Genomic DNA, 14,682 nt, shown 5'->3' with positions numbered 1-14,682 from the left:
ATATATATATATACTGTGTCTGCATTGTTTTATCCCACTTCATGCTTTGCTCTTGCTGCTTGTTTTACACTGATTTTATATCTTATTTCTTACTGATGTAAAGCACTTTGAACTGCAATCCCCTGTATGAAAGGTGCTATACAAATAAAGTTATAATTATTCAGATGGATGTTTCTGCCCCTCTGTTCATTCTCCCATTATCCTCCTCAATCTGCCTAGAAGTATTTTAATGTTGTAGCTGTTACTATAACCAATACAAATGCTAGGGCTGCAACTGACAGTTATGTAGGCACATTGTTATTGTTTCTTATCGCTGTGTGGTTAAAAGAATAAACACAAATAGCACGATAGGCAATGCAAAACTTTATTTCGTACCTTCATACACACAACACAAGATTAGAATAAGCTTTTATCAACACCTACATGATGATAACCTGTCAACATGACAGGAAAATCCACATGACATTAATACAGAGCGGGCAGAACCCAAATCTAGCTCCAGTGCCGCACAAAACATGTTTTCGATGGACGAGAGTGAAAATGGAACGCACACGCTATCTGTTGTTTGTTTATATCAAGCAGTCTGTTCTTCTTCTCTGTCTTCCGGTTGTTGCCTCTTTTGAATGACGAATACACACTACCGCCGCCTGCTGGTAAGGAGAGTTATTGCCACTCATGCACTGTAGTCTTTGCGGTGTGTTCCCGTGCGACACATGGCCAAAACGCAGGAGAACACGGCGACGCAACAGCCGGCGTCGGTGTCGGCGAGTCCTCTGGTGACTGCTTGGTGTGTCAGGGCCTTTAAGGTTTCTGTTTTATCTTCTGGATGATTTGATCTCATATTGACCAAAGGTTATGCTTTGTACAGATGATTTTAGGTGATGAACAGACTAAGGAATGAGGCTGGAGTTTGCTGCGTAGCTATAAAGGCCCAGATACACCGGCCCGAAATCGGCAGTAAATGGGCCTTTTCTTGCCGATTCAACATGTTGAATCGGCGTCGGGAACACCACCGGAAGTCGGACAGAGGGATAACACTGATTGGCTGTTCAGCTAGCGAATCAGTGCATGAGAAGCGTTAACGGAAGTGAGGGAGGTAAACAAATGATTTAAAATGGAAGATGGAACACACACGGACGGCTATTTCACCTCATCGGTTTATAGAGCTCCTGTTCGTTCAGGTTTTCAATGGACGAGAGTGAAAATGGAAAGAAAAACGCTATTTGTTGTTTGTTTATATCACGGAGTCTGTTCTTCTTCTCTGTCTTCCGGTTGTTCCGGTTGTTGCCTCTTTTGAATGATGAATACACACTACCGCCGCCTGCTGGTAAGGAGAGTTATTGCCACTCACGCATACGCGCAGTTCATACGTGCTCGGCTCGGATTTGCGGTGTGTTCCAGTGCGCGAAGTCGGCAAATACGCAGGAGAGTCCGGCGACGCGACTTCTCAGGTGACTGGCCGGTGTATCTGGGCCTTAACAGACAACGCAGACAGAGTTGTCTTTGGGGCCGCAGGAAGCAGCAGGTACATGTGTTAATCTTTCAGAAGTGACATAATAATAATCATAATATTGCATTTTATTTACATAGGCGCGTTTCAAGGCTTTCAAGGCCGCCACACAAGACACAAAAACACAAAGCAAACACAAAACACCAGCAGAAAAACAAGACAGTATAATCAATAAAAACAGAAGATGTGTGATGAGTAGTGATCATGGCAGATATGCCAGTGTGAAGAGATACGTTTTGAGATGTGATTTGAAAATGGAGAGAGTCAATATTAGAAGACGGGTGCGGGTGGGTGTGTTGATGTGCAGGAAGTCGGAGCGGTGCGGAGGAGGGAGGCTGTGGATAGCCTTAAAGGTGAGGTGTCAGGGTTCTGGTGATGATGCGGGCAGCAGAGTTCTGGACCAATTGAAGTTTGTGGATGGACTTGAGAGGGAGACAACAGAGAAGAGATTGGCAATAGTGGATGTGTGGAGTGACCAGGGTGTGAACAAGGATGGAGGTGCTGTTCGCCGTGAGGGGGGGGCAGAGGCGGGGGATGTTACGAACATCAAAATAAGCAGACCGAATGACATCACTGATGTGAGTTTTGTGTGCTGTCGAGAATGACACCCAGACTCTTAACCAGAGGGGAGGGTGAGACTGAAGTGGAGAAAGTGTCAGGTTTGGTTTGGGTGGATTTGGTCCCAATGAGGACATAGGCCTGTTATTCCCTGCAATGCTGCTGAACAGTTGAGATTAAACATCGAACACGGTCAACTAACTTCAAACGGTCAGAATTGTACAAGTTTTCACTGTTAACAGCAAGACAAGCAGGTTCTCTTTAGATCCTTATAGCCATACACATACTAAGCTGTGTTCATTAGATGACTTGTGCGGCTTATGATTTACCAAAATAATGGAGGTTATTCTTACATTTAAAATCTTGGGGATGTGTTTTTCTTTAGTTATTTTAATTAATTTAACACTTTAGTTGGTAATATAGTGCATATGAGCAATATATTATAAAGTTATCAACCTATGGCTAAACAATAAAGGGAGGGTTTTAGGTTCATCGAGCCCTGCCGTCAGTCTTCAAAATAAACACTGTTGTCTGACATGATCATGATGCTAATCGTGCTAGCATTGGGCTGCATTAGCTTTTTGCTGGCATAAACAATCAAATAGAGATTTCTGAACTCAGCTTTGAATGTGAAGATGTGAAAATACTTCCACCTTCTTCATCATTGCCGTTTTCCCCATTGCTCTGACAGACTGAAGGTGTGGGACCCCTTCCAGGGAAACTGCAGGAGCATCTCTGGCTATGGAAACCTGACAATTGGTGTCTCCAGGAAGCTTTGTGTGACAGAGGGAGGATCTAGAGCCATCCTGCTTTCAGATGGGCTGATAATAAAAGCTCCTATAGATAAAAATAATGAAGTATTTATAAGGTCTCCAGTCATGTGACTGATTTGTGTGTTTGTTTTCACACTATAGTGCTAAAAACTAACTGTTTCCTCAAGGCTCTTTCACATTAAGGTGTCATATTACAGCATGTTTTCTCACTTTCAAGCAAGTGAAATCAGTGCAGTGTGTCACGATTCTCATGTTATGTCACGTTTATAGTTTTGTAGGTTTGGGTGTTTTTGCTGTTTTCCATGTCATGTTTTCTTTTGGGTTATTGTCTGGTCATTTTCCCTGTGTTTTTCCTCTTTTCATTAGTTTTCCCTGGTGTGTCTAATTGTCTGATTATGTTCACCTGGGCCCCTGTGTTTTCTCCTCCCTCCTCACCTGTGTCTTGTTGTGTGATTGAGTCTTGTGTGTATTTAAGTTCTGGGTTGTCTGTCTGTCTTGGTCGGTTCGTCTTGTTCCCTGACTAGTTCTGCGGTGAGTGTTCTGTTTTGCCATTGTCTATATATATCATAGCCTTGAAATAAAGGAAGTTTCAGTTGATATCTGCATTTGGGTCCTGCTTGTTTCACAAACCGTGACACAGTGTGAGGTGGATATGAGTTGGATTAAAAGACACTGATATATAAAGTATTTTTGTAATTAAAAGGTTGATTCACCAACATTTGAAAACAAAGATGAATGGTAAGAGCTCAAGTGACTTCTAAATGTATGACCATTTGTGTTAACTGACTCTTTAGAGCTAAAAGGATTACAATAATAGTTACAAAGAAAGTATTAATTTCTCTCCTATTCTTATTAAGAGAGCTCTGGCCAACATTTATCTACACTTCTGATCTGATTAGAAATTGGTAAAGGGACCCTATTATTCTTTTATAATGTTATTACGACAGCTCTAAACATTTGGACATTACTTTTGCAATGTAATGTCCAATCACAACAGATTACAGATTACCAGCTAACCAATCAGAGCAGACTGGGCTCTGGTTTCAGACGGAGGGTGAAAAGAGCAGCACAGGCAGTATGAGAAAAATAAAGAGCTTTAGAACATGTTCTAAAGCATGGAGACACTTAGAGACACTACATACTAATATACACCTGAACATCAGCAGGAGAGGACTCTTTAAAGTAGAGACACTACATACTGATATACACCTGAACATCAGGATATGGCCTCTTTAAAGTAGAGACACTACATACTGATATACACCTGGGGCCGTATTCACAAAGGATTTTATCTTACCGCTAGGAGTGCTCCTAACTCGCGCTAAAACATTTTACGTAGGAGTTTTTTCTTAAAAGTTATTCACAAAGCCGCTGAGACCTACTCATACTAAGGATAAATCACTAAGAGTGAACTAAGAGTGACGCGCCGTTGCTATGGATGACGTCGATTCTCGTGCATGAGTTTAGAAGCGGTCAGTACGGTGATTGGTTGTTCAGAGTAGGCGGTCTCGGTGAAACTCATCCGCAACATCCCACAAACGAGCCCACTAAATCACCGAAAAACAAGGAAATAGCCTAGACTAGAAATGTATTCCTATCAAATAGTTATGGAGAGTGCAGTTAGCAGAATACACGCATGATGATAAGTTTGTGCAGACCACGATAATGACGTTGTATATGCACGTTAAAGAGAGAGAGCAAACAATAAAAATACGTAAATTGCATTAAATCGAGGAGGCAATTAAAAGCACCCTGCAAACTATTATCCAATGAGCATATTTCCAGCACTTAAACACTTTCAATAACAGCCCATACCGCCGTTCAAGTCCCCCTATCATGATGAATGAAAACAATCTGCGTGTTGATGGAATGTACTTTCTTTCTATTGACGAACACGTCCTCGTCTTTTGATGGCGCAATTATTTTTATGTGCGTCCCGTCAATAGCACCGACCACACCGGGCATACCTGCATTGCCATGAAGTTGGCTTTGATCCTGTGTAGTTCTTGATTGTCCAAAGGAAACCGGATAAACTGTTGGATGATATGTGGTCTAGAGAGCGCGTTGATGGTTTGGTTTATGGCACAGCTGACTGATGGTTGCGATATTCCTAAATCGTCGGCATTGCAAAGTTGCATTTTCCCTGTTGCTAAATATCGTAGTGTTGCCAAACATTTTATTTCCGGGATTAATCGGGTTATTCCTGTTAGTCGGGGATGTTATTGCATCCCGCACTAATTCCACAACAAGTTTGATACCCTCACGATTTAGCCTATATCTCTTGATCAATTCACAGTCTTCCATTGTCTCCAAAACATTTCGTCTCTCAGTCATTTTCAGATTCTTTGTGAATAGGTCTTACTGAGTTAGGAGTCCTCTCGAGGACTTTTAAGCTCTCCAAGACTTAGGTGCTACTCTTAGGCCTAAAATACTTTGTGAATTGCTCTTAGTGAATAAAATTAGGAGTCCTAAATTTAAGACTGACACGCCCATTATGCTTAGGAGTTTCTCCTAAATTCGCCAGTTAGGAGCTACTTTTAGCCCTAAAATCCTTTGTGAATACGGCCCCAGAACATCAGCAGGAGAGGACTCTTTAAACCCCTGTACAGTTGTTAGGAACAGGGATTAGCTGAAAATATTTAACGTTAGCTTTTAATTTTTGTATTTGAAACATGTATACAGTCAATCATTTTAGCATTAGGGGTTTTTGCATCCAGCCTTAAGTGGCCAATGGAGTTAAGGTACTTCACCGCTGGATTCATTTTTTAGCCCCAGAGCTAGTCACTATAAAAATACAGCTGAGTCTGTGGGACCTGCAGGCCGGCAGCGTCCTGTTGGTGCTCTCTCTGGATGCACCGGCCGCTGTATCAGGCTCATTCCTGGACACCAGACTAGCATCCTGCTGGGCCTCAGCCACAGCCCGGCCCTCCTCAGCGTCAGGGTCACATCCAGGACTGTCAGATCAGCTGTCTCTCATGATGAAGACCTGTTCGGAGAGTCCAGCAGCAGCGAGGAAGAGGAGGGGGACGCATGAACATTCTGCATTTCACAGTTCTTTCTTCATAACGATACAAAGGTATTTTTGGGCCAGTGGATGTCACCTGACCTGCAAAGTTCTATCTCATCTACAACATTGATATCCAGGCACCGTCAATATATTAGCAGGAGCTTTAGATACGGGACCTGGGATTGTTGTAACAAAGGAATGGTTGTAACAGCATGTGAGTCATGTGATCACCTTCAAGTATGACCACTTCCCATCTGATCTAGCATGTGACATTTTGTAGCTGAGCAAAGAAGTTTACCAGAAGGCTTATCCTTTTTCCATTCAGTCTATATTCTGATTGGTACTAATACTGTTGAAATTAGTAACTATACATATAATAATAAGTGAGTAATCTCTTTGGTAAACTGCAGTATTTTCATTGTATTCTACTTTATACTTCTACTCCACTACATTTTAGAAGCCAATGGTGTACATTTTACTCCACTAGCTTTTTCCGCTGGAGTTACTTTACAGATTCATATTATTAGCTAATACACAATATAAATCAACTACAAAATAAAAATGATGTATGACATCAAATGATAGGTTAAAATATCCCAGAGCAGCAAAGTAATATAGATTAGCTCCACCATTCCAGGTTTGATGAACACGTGATTATATCAATTATCATGATCCAGTAATTAAATATATATATGATTCTGAAATTGGCAATTCATCATAAAGAATTATTTTACTTTTGCCACTGAAAGATATTGTGATGCCAATATTTTGGACTTTAACTTGCAACAGAGTACTGCTGCTCTTACTACGGTATACAATCTGAGTACTTCTTCCACCACTGGTAAAATGTGCATTTCATCCATTCTCAGTTCAAATTGCCATCCTGACGGCTAGCTAAACAATAGGGACAGGGTGAGATAAAGATGTTTTGGAATTGTGCTGCTATAAAAAATGTTTAAGAATTTGATATCGATTAATTATGTGATATAGTTGGCGAATATCAAAAAATTGCCATTTGTATTTGACAAATGAATATGCTTTAAGCCAAAATTCCAAAGCCCCCTCACAAAGATGCAGTGAGTGTTCAGTGCTGAGACAAAAAGCGGGACAACTCTTGACTTTTTGAAGTGTCCACCAAAAAGTCCCCTTGGTTCACAGACAGTTTGAACATTTTTAGCCTCTGAATCAGAGTACAAATATTTACATAACACTGAAACATGTCATATGTTTAAGGACCCTATGGTATAATACATCTGGTTAGAGTTCTTCAACATTATGCAATGAGACTAGAAGAACTAGAAGAGTTGACTGAAGAACTGAGATGTTATACTTAAAGGTGACCTATTATGCAAAATGCACTTTTGTACATCTTTTATACATGAATATGTGTCCCCGGTGTTCCAGGGAACCCACCAAGTGTCAGAAAACATAACCCTCTCTATTTTCCTACATACCCAAATCTCTTAAAAAGGGGCTGCAATGGATCTGATACAGACTGATCCAGATTTGAACACTTCTATGACGTCACAGAAGTAGTGCTACGGCTATTGGGCCAACTCCACCAATCCGGAGGAGACAACCACGGACATTGCCGTTCGAAAGCGCTGGAGACGCTGTAGTACATATGCCAGGCCTGTAGATGGTGCTGTTCTCACAGAATCAGCCCATGCAAAGACAGTCTTAAATTGAGCGAAATGAGGAATGGCTCAAATGCATGATCTGTTTGGTATTTTGAAAAATAAAAAGTAGAAATATGCCTACACTATATTATTCAAATATAGCATGATAGGTCTACTTTAAGCAAAAGTAAAAGTACCAGAGTGTGGGAATACTCTGTTACAAGTCAAAGTCCTGCATTCAATACTGAAGTAAAAGTAGAAAAGCATTCTCATCAAAATATAGTGAAAGTAGCGACAGTAAAAGTAGTCATTGTGCAGATTGGTCCATTTCAGAATAATATAGTATGATATGTTTTATAATGATTGATCATGAAAGTGTTCTCAAAGCTGGTAAAGGTGCAGCTAGTTTGAATGACTTTGTATACTGCAGGGTAGCTTGTGGATTTACTCCAGGTGGAACTAAAGTCTGATTTAACACTTGATTATATTTCACATCACTCATCCACATCTGTAAAGTAACTTAAAGGGATTAAATACATGTAGTGGAGACTAAACATTAACCTGATAACATTTCCACTCTCATGCCAGCATGTCAACATGTCCGGCTGTGCTTCATGATGAAGGACAGAAGAAAACTGAATAGTAACAGCATGACTATACTTTGTTTTAATTAATATAAAAAGACATTTACACAATAGTAATAGTGAACCAGTGAAAACAATATGACGTCCTATTCCAGTGTCCCATCAACAATCATCTCCTCACTTAAATATCAATCTCTTGTAAACATATAACATGTGTAAGTTATCCTCTACCGGTGATTATTGTATAGAGACAGACACTGATTTCAAATAATTGCTTGCAAATAGGGAAATTAAAATAAAAAAATAATAGTTTGTTTGGCCATAAATGATGATCATTAGCAGGCACACCTTATTTTTAATGAGGACCTCGTCCACAATGAAATGTGATAGTGAACCAAAACATGCTTTCATTTCTTTCTTGGGAGTCAAAGTCTCACAAAACCACAGGTGAGGAAGATGGCAGCTTCAGGTTGTCTACAGACTGCAGTACAGTCAGAGCCAGCGGACCAATCAGCACCAGCTCATCACAACGTGTCCTTGATTAATAAGCGCTGCTACTAGTGGTGTTGGATTGTGCTCTTACTTCACTTCACGAGTATGGTTATCAATTACGGCTGATAGTCCTCAGGCTTAACACATCTTCCAGAGGAATGGGCGGGGGGGGGGTCACTACCTGGACCTCCGGTCTTTTCTGTTTTTGTCTAGGCTTTTGTCCATGGTCTTTTCATTGTCCCCTCTGCACTTGGGGCAGTACCACTTGCCCTTGGGCTTGTAGGTCAGGCCCACGCAGGAGAAGTGGAACCACTCGATGGGGCACTGGTCGTTGTCGCAGCCGATCATCTCCCCGTATGACACCTGCTCACAGAGGCAGTAGGTGGGCTCGTTAGGGTCGATGGCGAAGTCCACCGGGGACGCGTCTCGCTCCTGTTTGGACTTGCGCTTTTTCTTCTTGGCAGACTTGGACTTCTTCTCTCGGGGCGGGGGGATGGACAGCTCCTCCACCTGGTCGTCCACTAGAGAGCCGTTGGCTGACGGGTGGCTGGAGTCCCGGCTCTCGCTGTTGCGCTGGCGTCGAGGGCGGCGTGCCGAGGTGCGTTCAGGGGCCGGCAGCTCTTGTATGCTGGTACGGCGCTCTGTGGGGAGCCGCTCCGCGTCACTGGGCTCCTGCAGGCAGAGGGAGTGGGAGTCCATCTGGCGGGAGCGGTTCTCCACCAGCTCAGTCATCTGGGTCACCACATGGATCTTCTCGTCGCCCAGCTCCTGGCTGCTGATGAGCGCTCGCTGCAGCTGGACCTGCAGCCGCTTCCTCTGAGCGCCATCCTGCTCACGTTTGTACTTCTCAAACACTTCATCCACCTCCCTGAGGACCTCTAGAGAAGGGCATAAAGACAAAGAGTTTCATGATTAATGACAGAATACAGAGAGGAGATACTGAACGCATTTTAGTTTGGAAACTTGAAGCTTCTGGTCACAATTACTGAAAACTGACTTGTCATAGTAAACGTTGACAATAAAAATGTGTGGATGACAATGAGGGTGTAAAAGTAGAGTAATTAGATGTTTGTATAGCTCTAAAAAACAATCTTGGTTATCTGAGGATATCGGCCAAATGAGCTTAACACAGATATATCAGTGTACTCTGATTAAATATTTCAATAATGAAATGTCAAAGATATTGACTGGGTCATTAAGATACAGTATCTCCATTTAGCCGACCAGAGCATTGACTCGTTTCTTTCCCCTTCCCTATTGTAAAATGTCCCGCTTTATAACAAGTAGGCCTATATCAGCCATTTGAGTTTATTTCTTTAAATCGCGCTGCATGTTTTCTGCATACAATGCACACTTTTGTTGAGGTGAAATTAAGTTGCACATATGAAGCAGCTGACCCTAGAGGAGGAGGGATATATTGACTATTTACAGATTCTTTCTGATGGATGAAAGGATCCACAAACAGATGCTACAGTGTCTGCAGAACAAAAAAGAAAGAGGTAAAGATAAGGGGAACTAACAGGATAGTATCAGACTGAGATTTGGACACAGCAATATTAATAATACACATTTCATGTTGGAGAAATATTCAACATATTATTTGATTAGTCTCATGAAAAGGAGGACATATTCTGGAAGCATGAAGAACAAATAAAGAGGCAAGTCATGATAACACGATTGTTGACAAAAAGGTGAGGCCACTGTATAGAGTATATTAGAGTTGAGAGACTATGTGGAGGGGAAGACATGGCTATTTGGATTTATGGTAGCAACTGGACAAATTATAGGACTTTTTAAATGTTACATTGAGGAAGACTTTTTCCTACAGGAAGTGACGCAGTCCGATGTTTAGAGGGGTTGCCTAGAAGAGAAGCTCTCCGGCTGTGAGACTCTCACTCGACAAACGGAGCACAGTGGAAACACTACGAGCTCTGAGAATATGTACACTCACTAAAAAAACAATCCAAACGTAATGCCTCGATGTTCCTATCGGTGTTTGTTACTATCCGTCGATAATGTCGAGGAAATTAGCGGTACAAGTCTGCATGTTTTGCCGCCGCGTCAACAAACAGCATCCAATGGTTGTTGGTACATTTAAAAAACGGCAGTGTATGCTCACCATGGAGCAGGGGTTCACACCTGAATGAACACAGTTTATTATCTTCCGCTCATCTCCACTCTGGGCTTCGGCGCACATTAAACATACCAAGCAGCGTTTCATTCCTAAATGACCGGGTTTATTAATTGTTTAGCCTGCTTTCACATAATAATCATCCGCGGAAACACCGTGGTGGGCGGCAGTGTATACCTACTGAAAAAGTTGAGATTTTATTACTTCACAGTGCTAGTTTTTGGATTATATTATTGCCGAATTTGCTATTGGACCCCAATTATTCAATACAGATCTCGTACTAAGTCGAATTGCATGTACATCTTTACTGAGAGGAGAAAATATCAAATTTAACAATTTTATCATTGAGTTTGGTGTCACACAAAACAACACGAAGAGTATCCGGGATATGCTAACTGACGGCTTGCTGACTCGTTTTAATTTACAATTGGCTCGTCAATGTGTTATCCTTATTTCCACTGGGCATATTACTGTGTTTCGCAGTATCGACAGACACGAACAAGGGGTACTCGATTTTTGCAAAAAGGGAACATTCGGCTCACGCCTGCTCCACCATTTCAACACAAGCTCTCGGACTGCAGTTAATGTTGACCAAATGTATACACGAACATTTGATGATGGATAGAAACATATAATCACAATACCTTGATACTTTGCATCAATTTCCCGGAGCAGAGAAATATTTCTTTGTATTTCCAAAGGCAGGGACTCCACACATTCCAGATAATCCTCCACATAGTTGACCAGTTGTTGCGACTTGTCGGCATTTGGATAATGATGGCCCAACATCGTCTCGACGATGCATAGAGGCACTAGGGAGGAATTGTGAAGAATATACTGTTAAAATCAAATGCTTGGCGACTTTGCAGCTTGTAGGGCAGTCCCAGGCAGCAGTTCACTTCAAACCAAACTAGAGCCACTGCGCATGCGGGAGTATTTTCCTTTTACGGTATTGTACAGTTTCCTCTCATTTATCCTCATCGAAGGCGGGCCCAAGTGTGGATGCAGCATCGGGATTGGCGCAGAGAGAACTCATTGTCATAAGATTTTCCCGGGAAATTAGGCCAATGGGGAAATTGAAAACAGAGAGCTGCCTTAGTTTTAAACCACGGTTCAGACGTTGACTATTCCCACTAGTATTTATTGTCATCATGTGTTTTATATCCAGTCAGAATCTAAAATATAAACCTGTGTTACTTCACTTTTTACATGTATATGTTCCTTTTAAACACAAACTATAACAACAATAAACCCTCTATATGTTTGAATACGTATTCAATTATCGATTTAATATTACATTCTCATAGCATTGAGGGATTCTAAAAAATTAGAGGAGTGAATTGAAAGCAGCAGAGGCTGAGATATTCTGTTTATTGGTTACGCTCCAGAAAAACCTTCAATCTACACTTACTATAATTCAACAGTATGGTACCTTTCGTAGTTACTACCTGCCTCCTAAATGTCTTAAAGGTCTCTTCATTGACATTTTACAATCTTTCAGGGAACATCCTATAATAAGCTCACTAAACAAATATCAGTTCACAGAAATGTTATTTAATTTTTACAAGTGGCATGTTTGTATTGAACAGGTTATTTAACAGTGGAATAAAACTATTTTAAACTATTGGAAAGCACAGAAAATGTGTGTGCATTGAGATTAACCATTAAGATAACATAAACATTAAGTCATGAACACTAACCCAGACATTAGTTGTCTAACTTGAACCTAAAACACTTGTAGCCAGTCTCTGCATTCCCCTTATTCCACAATAGGGGAATGTCAACACAGACACCTGTTAACCCACACTCTGCTGTTCCTCAGCGCTGCTCCCCCTCCCTCCCGCTGAAATTATGAATGAAAAGTGTATAGTAATCATAGATAACATGGCAGGGTCCATGACAGTTTGTTTTCATCTGATTTCAAATAAACAAAGTCTTGGTTTTTAGAATATTAAACTTGTTTCGCCACATGTTTCACTACATGCGGCCCCCGGGCAGCCATTTGCCCATCCCTGGTCTAGAACGGTTTAGAAACTAGAACCGCATACGTCACGCTTACGTCGGAGGCAGGGGCAGGATCAACCTGAGCAATAACAGTTTATGGCGAGTACGGCAAAAGAAAGGGAAATGAAACAAGCAGTAGCGCTGAGCAAAGTGACTAGAATGCAACCACAGACATATTAAAAAAAACACACTTTATAAAGTCAGGCAACACTAACAGGCTTAGTTTGATTCTGTTTATTTGTACCTTACTTTGACCATCTGTTCGCTGTTATTGACCATTGTGGAGAGCAGGCAGACGTTTTGTTTTGTATTATAGCAGCTATCGGATGGAATCAATACATGGGCTGCACAGGTTGTCATGTCCAACATTACAAGTAGAATCATAATGAAAAATACGCCGGTAAAATGTGCCTGTAGAAAACAGCTTATGTAATAGGATAGCAACAAGTAGTCAAGATAGTCATTTTAGCTTCGGTTGCTATGCTAACATCACCCATTTTATACCAGAGAAACTTTCATAACAGCGTTGTGATGCCAAACAGCGGGCAGCACTGCAGCGGTCGGTAAATGCCGCTGAAACACATTAGTAAACAATGAACCACGGCACTCTGGAGAAAAGTATAAGGGTTGAGAAGTAGTTATTTAATTTAATCTGGCTTTGTATGATTAAAAGCAATACGATCATCGATCCGACGCCGTTGGGGAGAAAATCAGCAACGTAAACGGTGACGTCATGACGCAGCCGTAGCAGTACCAGTCGGGCTCTGGCGGTGTCGAGACAAAACGGGGGCTGAAAAGAAAGAAGACGATTCCGAAACAGGAAGAGCGGGCTAAGCACTGCATAGACGCACAGGCGAGCGCGTTGGGTGAATAGTGGCTCCGCAGAGGGGCGCTGGGGAGTGGCACCTCCGTAGTTCTCATCTAAGTAACAGACCAAGGAATCCATTCTACAACGGTCTAGACAGAGGGTTTATGGGATGCATCAAGCGAACCCATAAATCCCTACCCCAGTGAGAATTAGATGGGTGTGGTCCCGTGTGAAGTTGTTTCTGTGATCTGCTGAGGAGAATTGCAGCTATAACACGGACTGCGAGAATCAAACAGCTCTCGTCTATGGCACATTCAACGCACTTCGTCTCTCAGCACGATTTCAGGTGAAGGTGAAGTGCCATAGGTATTTGCGGAAACGTCTCATTCCTCTTTTGTGCCATCAACAGTATGCAGGAACATGTCCTCGTGGTCACTGTATATAAGCAATTTAAGCCTGAATTCATAGGTCTTTGCTACGATTACACAGCGTATGTAGGCTGCCTGTACTGCCAAGTATGTGCATTATTTCCACTTGGACTGCGCTCCAGGCCTGTAACAATGGCCTTTATATAAGGAGTTATTAAATGCAGTACTTTAAAGTATTTGAGTAGGTAGATAACACACATAATTGCTATCTAAAAAACTTTACAGCAGATTTCGTACTGAACAGAATATTTACACTGTATATGTCATATAAATATTCTCCATGTTAATACCGATACAGCTTATATTAAGTACTGAACTTATAACTTGTTACTTTAACTAATAGTCTACTACGGCCATACAAATACTGCTACAATAAAACTACTTCACAGTTATGTCGAGTTCCACTAGCGCTACCATTACAAACTATTTAAAGTACTGCAACTCTCGCTTCGAACATTAACGGCGCTCGGATACTACGTGAGCCAGACGTAGCAGATGATAACACTCAGCCGCTTAGCCTGTCGGTGGATACTCAGTGGTTGAGAGGTATTTTTACTTGATAAATAGCAATACTCATAGTAAAAACTCCTGTACATAGTAAAAGTCCTACATGCACATTACGTAGACAGTACAGAAGGGTATTGGCATCGCAAAATATACTTAGAGTAGTACACAGAGCGTAGCAAGAGAGTACGGTGGGTAGCGTAAGGCCCTTTTTAGAAGGTCACTATTTGCAGTTGTTCACCTGCCCACAATATTTATTTGATG

At 41.6% G+C, this 14,682-nt stretch overlaps 1 protein-coding gene across 1 annotated transcript; it reads right to left on the bottom strand.

Moving 5' to 3' along the window:
• Positions 1 to 8,039: 8,039 nt before the first annotated feature.
• Positions 8,040 to 11,622, bottom strand: ing2 (inhibitor of growth family, member 2). The gene is made up of 2 exons (XM_010787504.1): positions 11,319 to 11,622; positions 8,040 to 9,421 (listed from the first exon to the last, which is right to left on the bottom strand). Exons 1-2 carry the CDS (start codon positions 11,461 to 11,463, stop codon positions 8,721 to 8,723), a joined length of 846 nt encoding a protein of 281 aa, XP_010785806.1. The 5' UTR covers positions 11,464 to 11,622; the 3' UTR covers positions 8,040 to 8,720.
• Positions 11,623 to 14,682: the final 3,060 nt, after the last annotated feature.

This window comes from Notothenia coriiceps, unplaced genomic scaffold (assembly GCF_000735185.1).
Source record: "Notothenia coriiceps isolate Sejong01 unplaced genomic scaffold, NC01 NC01_scaffold00030490, whole genome shotgun sequence".
Classification (NCBI taxonomy): Eukaryota; Metazoa; Chordata; class Actinopteri; order Perciformes; family Nototheniidae; genus Notothenia; species Notothenia coriiceps.
Note: the sequence above shows the minus strand (reverse complement) of the source record. Positions and strands in the feature narration are given on the sequence as shown.

Excerpts from the sequence above, each read along its gene's own strand:
- ing2 (XM_010787504.1), bottom strand. The coding sequence starts at position 11,463 with ATGTTGGGCCATCATTATCCAAATGCCGACAAGTCGCAACAACTGGTC. Across the intron at positions 9,422-11,318 it reads AATTGATGCAAAGTATCAAG|AGGTCCTCAGGGAGGTGGAT; the intron begins GTATTGTGATTA and ends GCCCTTCTCTAG.